This window comes from Micropterus dolomieu, linkage group LG23, assembly GCF_021292245.1.
Source record: "Micropterus dolomieu isolate WLL.071019.BEF.003 ecotype Adirondacks linkage group LG23, ASM2129224v1, whole genome shotgun sequence".
Classification (NCBI taxonomy): domain Eukaryota; kingdom Metazoa; phylum Chordata; class Actinopteri; order Centrarchiformes; family Centrarchidae; genus Micropterus; species Micropterus dolomieu.
Genome location: NC_060172.1, coordinates 16,287,285 through 16,308,439, shown reverse-complemented (window position 1 = coordinate 16,308,439; position 21,155 = coordinate 16,287,285). Strand labels below are relative to the sequence as shown.

At 40.8% G+C, this 21,155-nt stretch overlaps 2 protein-coding genes across 12 annotated transcripts in view; one reads left to right on the top strand and one right to left on the bottom strand.

Moving 5' to 3' along the window:
- Nucleotides 1-21,149, top strand: part of aff4 (AF4/FMR2 family, member 4) — a 31,914-nt gene extending 10,765 nt beyond the window's left edge. The window contains exons 1-22 of one of the 9 annotated variants that reach the window (XM_046039189.1): nt 2,822-2,859; nt 5,188-5,235; nt 5,671-6,474; nt 7,759-7,797; nt 8,002-8,088; nt 8,520-8,547; nt 8,695-8,758; nt 8,991-9,083; nt 9,921-10,065; nt 10,286-11,039; nt 11,194-11,345; nt 12,622-12,704; nt 13,135-13,369; nt 13,819-13,916; nt 14,314-14,377; nt 15,412-15,489; nt 16,031-16,170; nt 16,561-16,632; nt 16,834-16,927; nt 17,069-17,112; nt 17,463-17,680; nt 18,527-21,149. In XM_046039189.1, coding sequence (XP_045895145.1) covers nt 5,710-6,474; nt 7,759-7,797; nt 8,002-8,088; nt 8,520-8,547; nt 8,695-8,758; nt 8,991-9,083; nt 9,921-10,065; nt 10,286-11,039; nt 11,194-11,345; nt 12,622-12,704; nt 13,135-13,369; nt 13,819-13,916; nt 14,314-14,377; nt 15,412-15,489; nt 16,031-16,170; nt 16,561-16,632; nt 16,834-16,927; nt 17,069-17,112; nt 17,463-17,680; nt 18,527-18,654 — 3,381 coding nt within the window. In that variant the 5' untranslated portion in view covers nt 2,822-2,859; nt 5,188-5,235; nt 5,671-5,709 and the 3' untranslated portion in view covers nt 18,655-21,149. Of the gene's footprint in view, nt 1-2,726; nt 2,860-5,187; nt 5,236-5,670; nt 6,475-7,758; nt 7,798-8,001; nt 8,089-8,519; nt 8,548-8,694; nt 8,759-8,990; nt 9,084-9,920; nt 10,066-10,285; nt 11,040-11,193; nt 11,346-12,621; nt 12,705-13,134; nt 13,370-13,818; nt 13,917-14,313; nt 14,378-15,411; nt 15,490-16,030; nt 16,171-16,560; nt 16,633-16,833; nt 16,928-17,068; nt 17,113-17,462; nt 17,681-18,526 lie in introns of those variants that run through there. The other 8 variants (XM_046039185.1, XM_046039183.1, XM_046039190.1 and 5 more) reach the window with 8 other exon arrangements.
- Nucleotides 1-21,155, bottom strand: part of LOC123962813 (rho GTPase-activating protein 26-like) — a 243,930-nt gene that overhangs the window by 64,323 nt on the left and 158,452 nt on the right. The gene's annotated exons all lie outside the window — the stretch shown is intronic.

Here is a 21,155-nt window from a genome sequence, read left to right as displayed (position 1 = left end):
AATAAAAACCAATGGATTAAATTTTTCGGTTAAATTTTATTTATATAGCGCCAAATCACAAGTTATCTCACAGTGCTTTTCATAAAAGAGCAGGTCTAGACCGTACTCTGTGATGTTATTTACAGAAGCCCAACAGTTCCCACCAAGAGCAAGCACTAGGCGACAGAGGCAAGGAAAAACATCCTTTTAAGAGGCAGAAACCTCGAGCAGAACCATGGCTCAGGGTGGGCGGCCATCTGCCTCGACCGGTTGGGGGTGAAAGAGAGAGAAGGTAAGAGGAACAGAGGAAAAAGATCAGGTCAATTCGCAGGGCAGAATGGACATGAGCAGTGTTAACAAAGGATTCTGTGCCTGGGACACTTGATAATATAGTCCTGTGCTAACGGTGGCCCATTCACACATTCAGCACCACTCCAAAACTGACATAGACAGGCTCATTTACATGTAAAAGTAGTACCAGCATACCAGAATGCACCCTTGCTACATATTCATTGTTGTTTGATTATTTGTCTAACCAATAGAGATGTAGAGACCCTTATTTCCAGAGCATGAAACTGTCTTTTTCTTAAATCACAGACAACATTTATAGCATGAAAGAGCTTCAAATGATAGTTGGTACTTGTCAGCTGGGTGATAGAGTAGGCAAAATAACTGACATTAAGCAGAATTTACTAGAATGTGGCTGGAGTAAATCTTCCACTCTGGTTGGCTGTGGTAGACACTTGTTGTCTGTACAAAGTGCAATCAGTGTTCACTTGTAGCAAGTTTGTTATTCTGCATTTAACTCTTAACAGTGTTGTTTAGATTTTGACAATGTATAGCCTAAGCTTGGTTATTAGCTGTGCTGTAAGTCAAATAAAGTCCAAAGATGATAACGGTGGGGTGTTGATGAAGGTTTGGAGGATGGATTCTTCTTCTCCTTTTACACCTCTGTTCATAACGCTGGTGTTAATGGTGTGTGTGTCTGTGTGTGTCACACAGCTCACAGTGGTTATGTCCTTGGTCGCTCCCTGAGCTTTAGTGTAATGTAGCCTAGCTGCAGCGTGTAAAATCACGTTACCTGTTATGAGTGATGACTCATGGGTGTTGCTGATGATGTAAAACAGGCAGAAACTTCGTAAGCAGGTTGGTTGGGAAATTACTATTTTGACTCGCAGATAACTGTTTTGCTCAAGTGCTGTATTCTTCAACATTACATGGAAACTGATCAGGACTATCAATCACCCTAGTAAGAGTTTATTCTTTGCAGGAAACGCTCATAGCCTCAAATATGTAGCCTAGTTTGTATACCTTTCACGTGTTGTTTGACTTCCCCGTGTGTGTGTGTGTGTGGGGGGGGTATGGTGTTTGTTGTTTGTGTTTTTTTGTTGTTTTTTCTTTTCTCCCCCTGGTTTGAAATCCGTTTCGCATCTGTTTCTTTTCATATTTTTACTCGTACATAGTAAAGATTGAAAACACCCTTGTGTGTTGTGTATGTAATCTGAGAGGAGGCCGGGTGGTTGCTGCATAATCACACTCTGTCAACAGCCTTAAAATCATTGTTGTCACTGGCAGAGCCTAAAGCTGTCGACTTAAACCGGGAGGCGACACGCCTGGCTGATAATTTGCTGCTTTCCAGTTTCAAAGCGCTATAGTTGCTCTATATTAACTGAGGTGCACAGTAGACCGAAGTCACACTTGCTCTGTCCAAATGCCCATGTTTTAATATTAAGTGACAGGATGTGTTTTTTTTTTTTGTTTTTTTTATGTGAAGTTTTTACCATTTGTTTAAAAACTCATTAACAGACTTGTATTGTATCCTCTGGCAGTAAACATTTTATTTATTTCATGCTCATGCGTTTGGTGGTATTTGTTTCTCTGGCATGAATCCATACATCTCCAGGTCTATCCTCAAATAGCGTTCTACTTTAATGTTTGCGCTGCACACTTTATGCTCAGCTGGACAGTAAGTGAAGAGAGGTGTGTGAAGATAAGAGTTTCAAGCTGCAGTTTTATAGCAGTAGGTTATTTTTTTAATCCGAATTACAGTCTGTTTTACCTTCATGATATTCCTGAGAAGACTTTCATATTCTTTTCATGTGGTGGTAGTGAAATTTAGTATGCTTTTGAGTCAAATACAAACGTTTCTGTTTGAATATTATATTTGCGGAGCCAACAACCATACAATGTGTAGTAAATAAACTTCTCAATGTATGTAAACATTGGAACATTATTTGCAGTAGAAGTAGGCTTCTGCACATTGGCTAGACTAGCCTAAGCCTATTAGGGACTACTTTCTCTACAGGTCACCTCTGTGCTCCCCTCTGTTGGGGTGTGGGTTTTTGCTAATTATGGTCCAATTTGTGGTTTTCTTTAAAAAAAAGTGAATAGTAGGTTGAGAGTAGATGATGGTAGCCTGACTGTATGATCCGTTGTGAATAGTTGGAAACTTGAACTAGTTGGTATTAATTTACGAACCAAGAAATCATAGCAGGAAGGAGAACTGAGGTGTTAATGCTTCTTAAGCTATGTTACGTCACTGTTTACCCAGAGTAAGTTTTAGGTAAATTCCTACAGACTCGTTAGGTGTTTCTTTTATGAACGTCCCACATTCATAATACCCCCCCCTTTTTTTTTTTATTTTTATAATAGCCATCCTTGGAAAGCCATGAGATAAGAAGTCTGTTTATTGTCTCTCCTCAGCGTGTGTTTATGTTGACTTGTTGTTGTTCTGTTTGTGTTATTAGCAACATGAACCGTGAGGACCGGAATGTGCTCCGAATGAAAGAAAGAGAAAGGAGAAATCAAGAAATCCAGCAGGGAGGAGGAGGAGAGGCCTTTCCAGCGAATTCCCCTCTCTTTCCTGAACCCTACAAAGTGGTAAATTTGTTAACCTCACATTCAGTTTTGACATTCAATTCATGAGTCAGTTTAGAGGAATTTGTAAAAGTGACAGGAAGCGAGGACTGCACTTACTACCTGGAGCATCCATGTCAATACAGTTTTGTCATCGCATTTTTTTTTTTTTTTTTTTTTTGAATCATCACACCTCTGCCTTCTGCTTGTTTAGCTTGAATGTTTACCTTCAGGCTTCTATGGCAAAGGCGGAAACACTCTTTCTACACTTGTGTGTTGACGCGGGGGAAAAAAAACCCTTTTTGTTTTGTGATGACCTTCTGGATCCTGCAGTCTTGGTTTAGTTTACGGTTTGTGTGACAAACGCTAAATAGGGCAAGATGTCTTTTTATACCCATGCGGGAGCTGTTTTATGTGACATGTCTCAATGAGCTCTACCGACAAGGACAGCCCTTCTTTTAATCGAGATGATCTCACACAAATTTCAAGACGTAATTGGCTGGATTTTGTGCAACACAGTATGTGGTTCCGTTAATAATAGGTATTAAAATCAATATCAGATGCTTTTCCAAACATTTGAGGCTTAGCTTAAACAATGGTTAACTGTCAGATAACCATTGTTACTGTCCGCTATTGACTAACTCCACACAAAATACAAGAGTGTAGGTTGAATTGACAGCACCTGTTGTGGAGTGCGACCAAAGTAGGTAAACATAAGAACACACCTCCCTCCCCCTTTCCTCCCTTGTCTTCCTCTTGTGCTTATAGACACACGCAGATGTAGGCCAGCCATCTCCTGCCCGGTCGGTCTAATTGTAAAGAGGATTTGAGTTCTCTGTACTGGTCTAATCTTTGCCGCTAACCAGATTTGAGCAGAGGTAAGTGGCTCCTCTCCTTAGCGAGAGCTAGCCATCAAAGAAGCAGTGAGGAATGTGTCCTGACAGGTTGGGAATAGATTGGGTACCAGAGGTAAATGATGAGTGCAGCCCTGTGTGTTTTGGACCACAACAAAGTGAAAGCTGAAGAAGGATAAGTCCTTGACCTTTGCACAGGAAAAAAAAAATTTGCAGTAAATAATGTTGTTGTGCATATTTGTCCTTCTGTCTTCATGAATGTGTGGGGGGGTTGCATGCTATGCTATATTACAAAGAAATGCAGAAAAGCCAACTGTTTAAGTCACTGGCTTTTCTACACTTTGGATCTCTCGTCTCCTGCTTGTCTGATCCTTATGTAAGCTTCAGTTTAACTCCCCCCCCCCCCCCCCCCCCCCCCCCCCCCCCCCCCCCCCCCCCCCCGTCATGCTCCAGTAAGTGGAAGTTTACTGTGTGCCGCATTAAAGGCCATGTGTGCACGCAGCTGCAGCTGTGGCCTCCCAGATGTAGACCAGCTAAGCAGTAACATTTTTATGGTGCAGAGTTCACGTACTTGTAACTTAGCTGCACAGCATGAAGAGCACAAAATGATCTGTTGAAAATTTGAGCCCCGCAATATTGGATTTTTGGGGGGTAACACAAGAATGAACTCTGATATATTTGGGTGATAAAGTACATACACATTATATAAATACGTTGTTCCTTTGGTTTTAAATTAAGGATATATGATGATTAGGCCTGGAAATTAAACCAAATTCTGCCAACATCTAACAAGTCCCAGAAACTAAGCAAAGGACTTAACTCTAAATCAAAAATCCATTAAGCACATTTGTCTGCATTTTGCTATCTAACAACCGCAAATATTAGGCAGCAGAATCAAATCTGATGGTGTAGTTTGTCGTTTTTGTGTGGGAAAAAGATTGCATCTGAAAGTTAGTAGACAGTTGGCAATCAGTGTTTTTTTATTTGTATTTCACAGTTGTGGAAATGCGCTGTTTGAAGTGATGTTGGAAAGCAGGAAAAAGCACTTTTTGTGGGGCAGAAACCAAAACTTAAGCAAGGTTTCGTCAAACATTGAGGTAAATGTTCACAGGTTTCTAAATGGGTTCCTGAGAAAGCTGCTGTGGACAAAAAGAGCTCTATTAAAAGGTTTCACACTTTTTTATATATATTTTATTTTAAACACACTTCACCCTCTACACACATGTGTGAGCCAGGCCATGCTAGCAGGAGGTGGAGGATTGCATGTTACAACCAAGCTAGTCCCACTTCCTGCTACAGATAAGGGCTTGTGTTTCTTCACCCTCGGTGTGAATCTGTCAAACAAAATAGAGGTCTGAGGCCGCGTGTGAAACTGAATACTCTGTACAGACTTTTGTCACGGGCTGATTGCATGCATGTCGGCTGGAATTCGTGGCCTCAAAGTGATTGATTGACCTCTGTGTTGGAACTATGGGTCGACTCTTATCTCTGTTCGCAGATGGGTGTGGAGTGGACTGACCTGGGCCCAGTTTGAACAAGCTAACTGGTGATTGGCTCATTAGACTGCTCTCGATTACTTTGTTAATGTTCAGTCAAATTTAAAAAGTAGGATTTAAATTGTTTCTTTTGTCAGATGAAAATGCATTTCAGTTACGCTCATTTTGCATATTTTAGTGACTAAGTTTTTTTTTTTTTTTTTTTTAATAGAAGTGATAAATTTTCAAAGTGGTGTTTTTTGTTTGTTTTTTTTTTTTTTATGGAAAGCAATTAACCCAAGTCTTGAACTTGTGCCCATAATGATTGTTTTCTCTCCCCCCTCTTCCCTTCTCTCTGCTCTCGCTGTTAATTTCTCTCTCATTTTCTTCTCAATGACTTCTCTCTCGTCTCTTCTTTCTCTGTGGCTTTCTTTTTTTGTATTTTGTCTTCATCCTCTGTCCTCTGCCCCACCTCTTCTTTCCCCGTTCTCTGCTTCTCTCTTCAGTCCAGCAAGGAAGATAAACTGTCCAGCCGTATTCAGAGCATGCTGGGCAATTACGACGAGATGAAAGAGCCGATTGGTGACACACTTCCAAAGCTTGGCGGTAAACCTTCTAACAGCTCGTCTTCCTCCGAGGAGAAATCGGGCCCACCTTTGTTTGGCGGGGATCAGCGTGGTGTGGGTAGCGGTGGCAGCAGCCAGAGCAGTAAGTGGACTCCCGTGGGCCCTGCAGCAGGTGGATCTTCATCCGGGTCCCAGAAACGCTCTGGACTCCAGGGCGGGCACGGCAGCCAGAGGGGCAACGGAGGCAGCAGTGGCAGCAGCAGTAGCCAAAGACACGGAGGGGAGGTGCGGGAAAAGAAGTCTAGTAAACACAGTGGAGGGTCAGAGCACTCAAAGTCACACACATCGAGTCCGGCCAAGGGCTCTCTGAGTTCCTCCAGCAGCAACAGCCACTTGCGAAGCTCCTTGTCTGCCGAGCAGCATCACAGCAAGGAGCGCTATCGCTCCAAGTCCCCGCGAGACAAAGAGGCCAACTGGGACTCACCCTCACGGGTTCACACCTCCTTCCCCAGTGGACAGCACTCGAGTCAGACTTTTCCCCCATCTCTCATGTCCAAGATCGGCTCCATGCAGCAGAAGCCCACAGCGTATGTGCGGCCTATGGACGGCCAGGAAACGGCAGAAACAAAGAGCTCACAAGCAGAAAGCTACAGTGGACAGTCGCACAGCAGCACCATGGGAGAGATGAAGTCCAACAGCAAGGCCTCACTTTCCAAACTTAAGATCCCCTCACAGCCTGTAGAGGTAAGGCATGTCTACAAGCTTTCTGTTACACTGTACACTATATATATATTTTAATTATTAGTGGTGGGCCGTTATCGGCGTTAACGTGAGACTCTTACTGGGCGTTAAAAAAAATATCGCCGTTAATCTATTCTCAAAGTTGGTTTGGGAGCTGGGTCTATAGGGGAGAGCCGGGACGATTGAAACACAGCGATTTCTGATATGCCAAACTACCTCAGCACATACAGTCCACAGTACTTAACAGAACAGGGAAAAATCAGGTGGATACGTCACACTTTCACAGAGTTATATGAAAGAAGCTGTTTTCAATCACAGAAAGTAAATTCACTCAAGCAATCTTTTTTTTTTGAATGACGAGTTGTGTTTATTGTTCCATGTGCCATGGTCGTGATCACATAAAAGATTAGTTAGTACTTTAACACATCCTAAAGTTTTAAATGTCAAAGTTTTACAGTTTAGAAGCTAGTGAAGTTTAAACGTCAAGAGTCACTGTCGGGACGATTGAAACAGGTGTTTCATTCATCCCGAAACGCAGCCATTCTACCTTATTTAGATACGGCGGGAGGGGGGCAGAGTCCATAGGTTGCAGACTGGACCACCAGGATGCTCACAGCCAAATAACAGGATCTTCACAGTAGACCAGGAAAACAGGCTGCAGATGTAGGCCTACTACGCAAGCTATGATGACTTTCACCTTGATATTTTAGCGCAGATGTATACCTAGCCGAATTGCACTGTAGGGGGCGAGAACGAGTCTTCGAACCTGTGTGTATGCCTACTGTGAAATTACCACATCAAACGTGACGTGCTAACATGGATGCAGCTATGAAGCCGCCGGATTTGCTTCAAGGAAAATTTATTTTTAAGAAGCTTCCCAATGGTTTTCTCAAGCAGTTTGTGATGCATTTTGGAAACAGGAGATGAGCCCCTGGTCTAAAGCGCCACCTGGCTTGATAAACCCGTTCTCAAAGACTTACTTTTAGTCGTCATTTGGGTAGCACACATATTCTGAATGCCTTCGGCAGAATTCAAATGAGCCATTTTAATCTAGATTAATTCCAAGATTACAGTGAGATTAATCTAGATTAAAAAAATTAATCTATGCCCACCACTTATATAAATTACCCCACAGCATGTTACACTTGGTCTGACTGAACTCGTAGGTCTCATAAAATGCCTATAGAATGACTCATGCTACCCAAAATGGACGCCGCCGTTCACCTGCTGCACTGACATAATGTTGTTGTTTTGAACATGTGCTAAACTTGACATTTCTGCCTTTAGGGATCCGGCGACGCCAACTGTGTCGATGAGATTCTTAAGGTTTGTAATTGTATTTTGCTAAAAAAAAATTCCCTCTTTCTGGGGCTTAACAGTTCATTATGAGTACTCAGAGAAAAGCTACTGCCTCGAGTCAGTGGAAGAGAATTTTGCATTACTCACACCTTACAACTAATTTGGAGTGTGTGTGTGTGTGCTTTTTTTTTTTCCTTTTTTTTTTTTCCTTTTTTTTTTTTTTCCTTTCAGGAAATGACTCAGTCATGGCCCCCGCCGCTGACAGCCATCCACACCCCCTGCAAAACAGAACCCTCCAAGTTTCCATTCCCCACCAAGGTCAGCATTGCACCAGTCCCTGTGTTTACTGAGAGATTCAATTATGTTTCATCATGAATTAAGAAGCCATAATTATTTGTTTATTACTTTTGTATGGTTTCTTTTGGTAGACAAAGGGCTGTTGTCTTCACTCAGTGACCCTTACACAAGACACACAACCAGTAGAGAGAAACTTTGTCTGTGGCTGTTGAAACTATAAAGTGATGGGACTCACCATTAATAAATATTTAATCAGATGGAAAGTTCTAGTAGTTTTCAGTCGGTTTTGGTGTTTATTTCGCATAGAGCTTGCATGTAAATATAAACCAGGAAAAAAATCATTTTCATTGATTTTGTTTTTCAAATTTGACATACGCATGTTATGGGAAAGGATGAAATAACAAACAGGGTCATGAAAAATATTTAGCAATTGTCTTTCTCTTTCACCCCAGGACTCTCACCCTTTTCCAAGTGGACACAGTGAGTATCTCACACATTTCAGATTCAAACCTAAACATATAATCGTTACAAAAACAATAGTCAATACATACATTTCTGATATGTATGTTTTTAATATGTACTTAATGTTCATGAGTCTTGTGTTTTGTTTTTTTTTGTTTTTTTTAGAGCGAGGCAGTTCTTCCAAGAGCTCCAGCAGCCACCAGCCCAAAGCTTGCGATGACCAGCCCACGTAAGAGCTTCATTCTTTCCTCTCTTCGTCCTTTCTCATCTTTAGCCCATGTTTGTAGTCTTGCCCGTGGTTTTAGCCCCGTATTGAGCAAGACAACGGAGAGCAGGATAATAAAACAAATATTTGTGATGAGTTAAGAAACCTAAAGTAACCAGACATGACATAGATGGCCTCAGCCATGTAGAGCCAGCAATTACACTGCTCTAATAAAGATTGTATTCCTGTATCTCAGTATGCTGGAAGATGACCTGAAGCTAAGCAGCAGCGAGGACAGTGATGGTGAACAGGACTCAGCCAAGAATGCCTCAAGGAACACATCAGCAAGGTAAAATCACAAAGCAGAGGGAATTGGGTGTTATATTATGTTCCTTATCTTGAAAGACACGGTGCACAAGTTCGTTAACGTTCTAGCATGAATCTTTGGACACATTATGTCCACACCTTTCCCAAGGCCAACAGTGGGGGTTAGCAGTGACAAGGACTGCAGTGTGCGGCAAATTTCCAATGCAGGAATAACATGGGCAAATTACAAATTGAGAATGGAACCATTTGGAAAACTATTAGCTATATGTGGAGATGAGGGCTGGGCTGTAAAACACTAATGATAATTATTGCAATATAATTTTCCTCAATAACAGTAGAACAGAAAGTTCCTTAAATGTTTGATTTAATTCTTTTGAATCATGAATTAATTAGCACTAGCAGATTTTAATTTTGTTGAGGAAAGGGGCCTGAAAAAGGATTTTACTTAATTTTACTAATGCATTGTTCAAAAAAGATTTTATCATAATTGTTTGTCATGTTCTGACCATAAGAATAGTTTAAAACCACAATTAAACCTGCTCCTGAGTGAAAGAAATATTATATATAATAACATTTATCGTGATAATAATCGATATCAAATGTTTTTTTCGTGATAACATTTTTGGCACACAGTGGTGATTAAGAATTATCCTCAGCTATAAATCTCTTTCTGTCCATTTTCCAGAGATTAACGTGTTGAACAACTTGAGATTTTTTTTACTTTGTAGACAATATTTTAAACCCGGGACATGATGCAGTTGTTTGTATGCATCCTCCAACGCGTAAAGCTTGACTGAACGTGTGGTGGGCACCTTACGCGCACAATGTAATTCTGTTTGACTCTCTTCTGTATCAACAGCAATAACAGTGAAGGAGCGGAGCAATCGAGGGATGACTCGAGCAGCCACAGCGGCTCAGAGAGCAGCTCGGGCTCCGACAGCGAGAGCGAAAGCAGCACGACAGACAGCGAAGCCAATGAGCAGCCGCGGCCGGCCTCTCCTGAGGTAATGACTTCAGTCGCTTCGTACAAACTGTGGAGCTACTCAGTGGTGATGATGATCTGACCACTCTTATTTTATATTGGGATAGTTGCAATACTTTGATCTTTGATCTGATCTTCTCTTTTTTTAGACATTGTTTTATGGTTTACCAGATTTCATACATTATGATTTCAGCTCACTAAGACAATTTCTAACATCTGCGTGTTCTCCCGCTCCCCTTCAGCCTGAACAACCCATGGCCAACAAGTGGCAGCTGGACAATTGGTTCAAGAAGGCCAAGCAGTTCTCCCCAGCCTCTCCAGTGGACAATAATGTTCCAACCAAGTGCAAGAAAGAGGGCAGAGATAACGGGTCAGGGCGCAGCTATGGTAGCCAGGGAGGGGGATCAAAAGACTCAACGGCACCCACCCCAAGCAGGGACCTACGGGCAGCGCAAAAGGGTGCAGAAGGTGGCCGTGGTCGCCAAAAATCCCCCGCCCAGAGTGATGGTGGCACAAATCCGCGAAGAAGTGTGGGTAAAAAACAGCCTAAAAAGTCTGAGAAACCCCCAGTGGTGGAGGAACCTAAGGGAGGTCTGAGAGTGGAGAGTGAGCCGGCTCCCGAGATACCTCCTCATCGGCCCAAAGCTGCTACTAAGGGTTCCCGCAAACCAAGCATTAAAAAAGAACCTAAATCCTCTCCAAGGCCCACCGTGCCGGCTGTCACGGCCACTGCAGATAAACGCAAGGCCAAGGCACCCACCAAGACTTCCCAGAAGTCTCGTGAGTTTGTTGATACAGACTCCTCATCGTCAGACTCTGAGGGGAATGACAGCATTCCGTCCTCGTCACAGACACCCAAGTACACAGAGAGCATCAGGACCCCCGTGTGTGTGTTTTCTCCAATGGAAGACAAAGAGCTGTTGTCTCCACTCAGCGACCCTGAGGAGCGCTACCCCGCAAGGCAGCCTCAGCAGCAGGTTTTACTAGTAAAGATAGGTTAGTTGAAGCTACTCATAAGGCGTAGAAGTCTAACGGAATTTCTCACTGTGTTGTGTGCACTTGTTTTACACTAGCTGGACTGCACACTTTTGAAGCTTTTCTTTACTTTGGACCAAATCAAACCCTACCCTTTCCTTCCCATTTCCTATAGATCTCAGCCTGCTGTCTAGGATCCCAGGGCGGCCCTACAAGGAGCCTGTAGAGATAAAAGTGGAGAGGGACGACTCTCTAGACCAGGACAGCAAAGACTTCAGCAAGCAGACCACTGAGAAGAGCTCTAGTAAGGCCAAGAGGAAACACAAGGTATGGTATTGATTGAGAAATTTCCTGTTTGTGTTCTGTTTTTTTTATTCTAGTCCTGTTGAATACATTTTCTTTATTATTGCTTTAAAAGTGGTCTTCTCACTTAAAATTCATATATATTTTTAAAATTATCTATACGCCCACCCCACAAAAGCTTCTTTTTTTTTTTAGAGGGTTATGTTCAGTATGATCTTGCACACTGAATGACGATTTAAAGCTTTTTTTTTTTTTTGTTGTTCCTTTCCTCAGGGAAGTTATGATCATTCCATTTTAGTTGGCGTCCCAACAGGATACCGTATCTCTTTAGATAAACTCCAAACAGATTTCCATTAAAGCAAGAAAATGGCTTTAAACATGGGAACAATTGATAAAATTGTGGTGGAGATCCAGATCTGGGATTTATGCCATTGGGAGATTACTTTTTCTTTTGGGGAGGGGGGTTATAGCTGTGAAAGTACCAATGAAAGACACTTAAATAAGTGATATATTAGGCCCCATCCACGCTACTACGTTTTTGTTTTAAAACATAGGCCTTTTGCTACGTTTGCACCTCCCGTCCAGACTGAAAGGGCAGAAACAGAGAAGTTTTAAAATGCTGCCGACCCCATTTTTTGTTTTAAAACTCCGGGTAGTGTTTTAGTGCGGACGGGCAAAAACAGAGGACTTTAGAAACAACGACGCAAACATTCGTGATTGGGTCTCATAAGTCATGCAAAGTAGAAACATGATGTATCGTGCTGATAACACTTATAACCTACACTTGTACTGTGAATACTTTGCAACGACTTCCAGTCTGTTTTCCGCCTTCACAGCCTTTTAACTCCCATGTACATTCTGTAACCGTCCCAGGTCGTTATTAGTCCATGCAAAATAAAATCTGGTGTAGTTCTTCGTCTGTAGTACTCGCCAAATGTTTTGTAACTACGGAAGAGACCACCTGCTTCATGTTTACACCAGCATGCCCAGTGTACGAGAATGTAGACGGAGATCAACTCTGATACGCAGCTAAAACGCTGGTGTGGAGGGAGATCGTATTTGTTTTAAAACTCTGTTTTTAAATAGAAACGGAGTAGTGTAGATGGGGCTTTAGAGTGTAAGAGTGAGTTGGAAAACCATTAAGCATTGGCAGAAGTTTGTACTGCACCATGTAAGTCTTCAAGTGCTTGGCTGCAAATGTCTTTGCCTTCAAATCCCTTCCTACAGAGGCACGTACGCACACCAATAAATCATCTGATGTGTCTTTGCATTGAATTGTCTGCGATCTTTCTATCTTCAGAACGACGAAGAAGGCACAAAGCCAGAGAGCAAGCGATGCAAGCTGGAGAAGTCCCTGTCTCATCATAAAAACAGCAGTAAAGAGTGTGTATTCTTCCTTTTTTCCCCCTCATTATCATTCACAGTAAAGCCTCTGCACACTGGGAACACTTGGCACAGTTGGTGTGCAGCAGTATGTCTTCGTTCTCTACGGGCAAAATGAAGCTTGCCAGATGTCTTTTTATCTATTCTTACAATTCACAAAATAAATCCTATAAACTCTGAGCATCATAAAATCAAAGCGATAGCTCAGTAATGTTACATTGTAGCCTCTTCAAACTACACCTGTTAACCTTTATTCCAATGACACATTATATATCCTTAGTATTGAATTACCTGGAATGTTAATATGTAATATTAATATTTTGTGATGTGAAGGACAGCACTGCTGCAAAACGGCCCGATTCTAATAATTAGTTATTAGTTACTTAAAAAAAATATATAAGTATCACAATGACCATCCATATCCCACCAGGTCTAAGAGATCTTTGGAGAAGAAAGAAGAGCCAGTCCCCTCTCCTTCCATGTCAGGCCTTCAGCGGACGCCCAAGGCAGAGCACCCGAGTCGGAAGAGGACAGTCAGCCAGTCCTCTACCTCTTTGTCCAGTGGGACAGGAAGTGGAAAGGAGGGAAGCCACAGCACCAAGGGCAACTCTACCTCCAAACACAGAAAAGGAGAGGAAAAGGGACGCAGCACACGAGATGGCAAGGTGGGTGTGAGTAACATGACCACCGGGCATTTGAAACCCTGGCAAGTACTGTGGATACTGGGAAGTGCGAGTACAATCTATCTAATGTCATGTTTTCAGCGTTTCCCCCAGGGAACTTAAATAAAACAAAGTTGTTGTTGCGGGGAGAAGGGGAGTGGTTGAGAAGATAGCTGGTTGGTTTTACTCTCCGTGTGTACTTCGTGTGTATGCAGAACATTAGGGTATGCGTATATTAAAAATTGAGTCACGAATCAGTCAAGTGCTTACACTTTGTTTGTCTAACTAGCAGTTAATTAGTAAATTATTTTTGTATATGCCCAATATTCGCAAAGCAATTAAAAAAGAGGCTCCCTCAATCTCACGCTTTTTTCCCCATTTTATCCTCCACTTCAAACACCAGGCCCCTTTTTTCCTGAAACTTTATTCCCTCTCGTTTGCTGTCTCTGCAGGAGAAATCCTCAAAGGGCTGTGATAACCAGCTGGCTGTGCCTCCGCTCTCCACGGACGGCTCTAAGTCTCAGAGATCCAAGCTGGTGTTTGAGGACAGGTAAGAGGAGCTCTTTCCACTGTGGATAACCCCTCAGCAGGATATGCAGAAAGAACTGCTGTGGAGATCTAGGGTTGCCTTTGATGCATAAAGCTGTAGGAGGTTGAGGAGGTCAAGAATAGATGTGCCCGCATGCAGCACAGATGACGTAAATATCCATTTTTAAGGGCTCTCTGTAGGAACTCTCTATCCTTTTTAAAATCGAGGTAGTCTTGCTTCTTATTTGTGTCTTTTATTTCAGGGTTTGATTTAACAGAAGAAAGGGATTTTAGAGAATATTTTACATGTAGTTTCCAGGTTCTGTGCTTCCCATGACATGAGTTGTAAAAATATCTGTTAAATGAATCAGAGAAGGAATCAAAATTTGTTTGACCTGTTAATAATTCTTTTGTTTTAGGGTCCATTCAGCAGATCACTACTTACAAGAAGCCAAGAAACTTAAACACAATGCTGATGCACTGGTAAGCGCAAGCTCCTAATGATTATTTACATGTGTACCGTAAAACTTCAATTAATAGCCATGTCCCAAATAGCCGCCTACCTCCTTTTTCTGGCCTGGTGCGGGAACACATTTTGACAGATAAATGCAGGTCTCCATTAAACGCCTGGTCTGGTTTTTATATAAGTTCTTTGGATGTATAAAACCTCTTAAACCCTGCGGGTTCGCCTGCTTTAGCCACTTCTAAGCTGCTTAATAAAAATATTAATGTTTAAATGTATGATCAATAAATCAATATGAATATGCTACACATGATTAGATCGGTTAGATTCTCCACAATTCAGTCGTTCAGTTGATTTAACGGAAACAACAAGCCCCGAAGTCTAATTATTACAAATTTACCATTTACCTGTTACCTTTTGAAGCGCTTGTTATGTCTGAATCTGTCCGTTCCTGATTATTTATATTCCTTTAGTCTGTAAGGGTCCACCGATCAAAAGAATCAAAACAGCTTTTCATAAAAATCAATCCAAGTTGTGAATCCTGTCATGTGAAGTCGCAGACAGACATCACTCTCTGTCTGCTAACTTCTGCTACACTTGTTATCCTGCACCGTGTTGTTGTTTTTGTTAACGTTGCTGCCTTCAAAATAAGCGTACAAGCAGTCTGTCGGAGCTATATCAAATGAATGAAGTGTATTTTATATTAATGGATAATTTTTATACTATTATAAGTAATTTGTTTGAAATGACTAAACTGTTTCATAGTAGCCTATTTCAGTTTGGTGCTAGAGGAATTAAAGGCCTGTCCCATATGGACGCCTGTCCCAAATATAGGCAGGGTCAATTCATTGATTTTAGCAAATAAAAGCCTGGGCTATTAATCAAAGTTTTACGGTAATTGAGATCTCAGTGTCTGTTGATGCATTTCTATTTCACATTCACACATTCTTCCTGCTAAAATTCATGTGACTGTATAGTATTTATTGTGTTGACTGGGAAATTGACCTCAGACTCAAAAGTTTCCAAAGCCCTTTTTTTTTCTGTGATTTCTCAGGTTTTGAGCATGATGTCCAAAAAAAACAAAAAACAAAACATAAATGCTTTTGTTACCGGGTCGCTGAAAGATGAACAGGTGGCTATGTTTAACTGCAGGTTACAACTTGACTCTGCTGCATGTTATTCCTGCTCAAAATCCTTGAAAAATTTTGTTGCTGCTGTCTGCATTTCTAAAAAGAATTTAAGTACAAAACAACAGAAAAAAACACAAACTCAAGACAAACCAACCACTGATGCAAACAAAGAAAAGCACACACACTTGTAGGGAATTAAGCCATAACTTTTGTTTTTTAAAAATGGATATTTTACAATATCCATCGTGGACATGCTTTTCAATTTCTCTATAATGCACATGGATTACAATTCATCAACCCACATCTGTATTATGTTATAAATTCCATACAAAGGCCAAAACATACATCATTAACTGCTGCTGCTGTTATTTCATGAAAAGAGTTTATGTAATCCACACCAAGTCATATATAAGCCATGTCCGTTATGTAACATACACGGTCATGCCAAAACCTTGTAAATTTAAACAATAATACATGCTCACTAACACACAATGCGTCTCCAGCAGTGATTTTATTTTTGCTCTGCCCATGTTCCCTCTTTTGAAGTTGGATCGTTTCGAGAAGGCCGTTTACTACCTGGACGCCGTGGTGTCTTTTATTGAATGTGGTAATGCCCTGGAGAAGAGCGCCCAAGAGGCCAAGTCTCCATTCCCCATGTATGCTGAAACGGTGGAGCTTATTAAGTAAGGACAAACATAAATACCTTCATTACTGCCACAGAATTGCAATTCAACGGGGGTGTCTGTGAAAATTCTCCAGTTCGTGGTCAAATGAAGTTTAAATCGAGGGCAACTGGACTTAGATACTTAATGGAAGATACTTGAAGACGTTTCACCTCATCCGAGAGGTTTCTTCAGTACTGAAGAGGCAAAACGTCTTCAAGTTACTTCAACCAAATCCTGTTGCCCTTGATGTAACATTCCTTGGATAATTTAATCTTACATGTCAAAGTTGTACAACTGCAAATGTTAAAAAATGTGGCGTAAAAAGGGGCTGAAGTCTTTGTTGAAAATGAAAAAACTTAAACACTTGATAAAGAAAGACTTAAACATTTGTTCTGTCTGTGTGTTTAGATACACTATGAAGTTAAAAAGCTATATGGCCCCAGATGCTACTTCAGCCGACAAGAGACTAGCTGTGCTCTGGTAAGTATGCTAACTGACATCCATGGTGATGGACATCCATTTCGTGTTCAAGAGGTGTCGTCCTGTCATTAAGCCTTCAACTCAAAGCACTCAAAATCCTAGCTATTTGATGGAGAGTTGTATATTAAAGTAGCACACGTATTGCTAGTTTTTGTTTTTGTTTTCTTTTTAAGATCAACATTAACCCATTTCTCTTTCCAGCCTACGATGCCAGTCTCTCCTCTACCTGCGGTTATTCAAGCTGAGGAAAGACAGTGCACTAAAATACTCCAAAACACTCACCGAACACTTAAAGGTACTTTTGTTTTCCAGAATCTGAAGTCAGGTTTTGCTCTGCAAAGGAGGAAATTAATTCCGTGTATGTAGTTTTTATTTTCTTTCTATGACTGTGTAACTGCTTCCTGTCTGTGTACATAATGTTCTTCTTTTGATACAGAATTCTCTGAGTAACACCCAGGCTCCCTCTCCTGGAATGGGAAAGTAAGTCATGTCCTTTTCTGCTGTTGAGAGATTAAAAGTAATTGTAGAGGAGACGTTTGACATTTACTCAGAGTATTGAATGTTGAGGAAAAAGTATGGCAAAATAGTTTAATGCTAAAACATTGAGAAAACAATTACAAATACTGCTTTTGCAGTGTTAGTTTTTTAATATCGGCTTTATTGTATTTTCACCTGTTTTTTTTACATCTTGTGAAGAAAAGTGTGAAGCTGTTGAGTCATACTGGGCAGCAGCTACATAAAGTCTGCGGTCATTAATGATTAACCAAGTTCTTCTAAACCAGTACCAGCACACTCATTTCCGTGTCTGCCTGTTTCTGTTGAAAACACAGCAAGGCAGCAGGTATGCCCTCTCCAGTGTCTCCCAAACTGTCACCTGGCACGGCCGGTGGCTACTCGTCAGTCAGCAGCAGCAGCAGCACCAGCTCGTCTGTGACCATACCTCAGCGTATCCACCAGATGGCTGCCAGCTACGTCCAGGTCACCTCCAACTTCCTGTACGCCACCGAGGTCTGGGACCAGGCTGAGCAACTGTCCAAGGAGCAGAAAGGTACTAAAGTTCTTGATATACCAAAGCAAATTCCTTTAATGTGTACTTGGCAATAAACGTGATACTGAGAAAGTAAGCGTTAGTTTTATTTTGTGGTCAGGTCGTCCCTCCAACCTGTATTATTTTAGCCTTTGAAAACATAGTCTACAGTCTTGTTCTGTATAATGACTAATAAACAACCTTGTACATAGCTGAAGCATGGCAGTACACCTACTAGGGTCATTTAATATTTTAGCATTATCGTTTGCTTTTCATCACTTGAGTAAGATTTTTTTTTTTAGTGTTTGTTTCTAACAACTTGTTGCACTGTTCCACCATTGTGCAGGCTAATGTGAATAGATAGGAAGTAGCCTAAAACCCCAGCACTTTTAGTTTTAAAATTGAGTACAGTATGACTATTTGAGACTGTAGTTGAGTGTCTTCCCTTGTTATCTATCAACTGTACACTGTCTAATAAAGTAAAAATGAACTAAATTGTTTGTAGTCATGAGCACTTAAGAGCTGAAACAATTAGTTCAACAGGAACTTTACAATCAACAATTTTTATAGCTGATTAATTGTTTAAAAGTCATATAAAACAACAATATCAGATATATGCTCTAATTCTTAAATGTTAGAATTTGTGGAAATGTGCTGTTTTTTCCTGTTCTACTAATGTAAATAGAGTAAATTTGGGTTTTTGACTGTTGGTCATAAACATTAAGACATCATCTTAGGCTCTGGGATATTGTGTTTAACTATTTTCATTTTCTGTCCTTTTGTGAACGCATAAAGTGATCTTGCTTATCCCACGTTGAACCTTATATCATTGGCTTTTGGCTTGACGCTGTGTCTTTGTTTTCCCAGAGTTCTTCTTGGAGTTGGACAAGGTGATGGGTCCTCTGATCTTCAACACCAGCAGCATGACAGAACTGGTGCGTTACACACGCCAGGGCCTCCACTGGCTGCGCCTGGACGCAAAGCTTATTCCCTAGCGAGGAATCTCTGCCTGCGCACTGCTTCCACTCTCACACACCCACCCCCGCCCCCTCCCACAAACACAGCCACACCTCAGCCTCTTGTGTTCAGCAACATGTGCTCAAAGACACAAGTATGCCCTCACAGACAGACACACAATTATGTACTGTATGCACACACAGTCCACCTCTGGTCCTCCATGTACACACACACACACACACACACACACACACACACACACACACACACACACACACACACACACACACACACACACGATGAACTTCTCAGACATATTTTCAACACTGTGTCCATTTCCTACACCAGCTTGCCAAAAACACTGAGCAATTTAGAGCATCTCACAACGTCGACAGCACCACACAGGGAGAAGGATCGGAACTGCAGCACAGGAACAAAAAAAAAAGCTTATTGCCGCGCGTCATATATCGGCATTCTTACAAAATCTTTGAAGGCCATGTTTCTATCTATTTGGCATGGAAGTGCTGGGTGAATTATTTGATGAATACACTTAAAAATGGGTTTTTTTTGTTGTTTTTTTTTTTTAGGCTACTTTGGCTTTTAACTTTTTCTTTTACTTTGTTTCACCAAAGTACCTCCCATAAACACCAAAGGTGCTTTAAAACGAAGGTTTCTCTTTATCATTTGTGTGCCTTGTATGTGAGCTACAGGAAAACAAACACATCATATCTGAATAATTGTTTTATTTTCCCTGTATTTTTTTTTTTTTCTGTCGCTGAAACTCATCCAATGCATTTTTAAACATTTAGCAGTTAATGGAATCTGGACAACAATTTTTTTTTTATTTCAGTTTTAAGTCTAAGCATTTGACTTTTAGACATTAGATGAGCTGCTATGTTACGCCATCTTGATTTTGATCTTTCCTTCAATGTCTATTCGCGAAAGGTTAATCTTGGAGCATGCCCACATGATTTAAAGACTGTAGGAAGGGCTACTGTGCACAGCAGATTAATACTTCTGACACACACACATTTCCAGAGGCATGAGCTTCTTTCAGCCCTGCTAGAAAATCAAATTTTGGTGAGTTTGTTCAAACCACTCTGGTCCGGTTTGATGCAAGGAGCAGCATAGTCTCTAGGGGCTGCTAGAGAAGGGATTTTAATCTCTTGGACTTAATAATAAAATTGATCATATTAACGTTCTCTCTAAGAGATTTGCTGTCTTTGAAGCTCCAGAGTACAAGTCTCTTCCTATGAAATGTTTTTACACATTGTTTGCTGAGAAGTTTTCTCTAGGATGAGTCACTTCCAGACAGTGTTATTCTTTTTTTGATCCCCTTGTTTGCTGAGAGAGTATTTTTCTATGGATCAGCAGGGAGTGTCTTAAGTATTGAAGTCGTCTCCTCGTATACAATGCAGTTATTCACATTGCAGTTTATAAAAGCTGGGCCTGAGTGACCACTAATTTGGCACAACAAAAGCAAATTTGTCTGAAAGGAAAGTTCTTTAGAGAGTTAGTCATCAATGATGCAGATTAGCAGTGTTGCATTTATAGAATAGAGTTTAAATCTATGATTATATATTTCAAAAAAAAAGAAGTATAACGGCCAATAAAGATTTTATTTATATACCAAGCTCTTTTTTTTTTTTTTTTCCCTCCTTTTTTGGCCAAGAAGTATAACTTTTCAAATGCATACTTGTAAAACAGGGTTGAACAAGGGTTATAAGATGCAAAGTATTTGTATATCTAACTGTTCCTATTTAAATTTTAAAATCTTAATCATACTTACATTACACGACGTAGCTAAGATATGTGTTAGCCACATGTTGTTAATGTGGTACAGGAGGCGGGGTAAAGACGACAGAGTAACGGCATGTGCCAGCTGTCCAGATATGAACATTTCTGTTGGATATTTAATATTACTGGTTGTCATGAAGGGAAATGTGGATGGCCGTGGTTTTGAATGAAGATGTTAACATTTCACCCAAGATTTCAGTTGACATTTGGGTGTTAATCTTCAGTGTCATGAAGGACTATGCTTTTTTTTGTCTGCATTTGTTTTTATTTATTTTTTTTTTAGCACACTTCCTACTAAAACATGCTGGAAATATTTTAAACCTGGGCCAAATAGCATTCATGGAAACTTTTTATTGGTTGATTTTTGTTTTAATTTATGGCCAATGAGTTTGCTAAAGCGTAGAAGTACCAGAAAATTCATGACTTTTCGTAGTCTGTAACTTTCTGGCACTTTTCTTCTATTTTCAAACAGAAGTTTGGTGTATTGTCCATCTTAAACCTTTTTTAATCTCAAGACAAATCTTAAGAATTACTATTTGGCCCATGTTTGACCTTTTTGTGTGTTTTCTGTATTTTATTTTTTTCCTTCACTGGCTCCCTGGCCTTTATTGTAGGAGGGGATACTGTTATTTCCTCTTGCACTTGAAAAAAGAGAAAGTCAGCGGAGGTATTATTTTAATCTATGCAGGATTTTTACAAAAAAGATCTGATTTTTAGGCTTGGGATTTTTCCCCCCCCCACC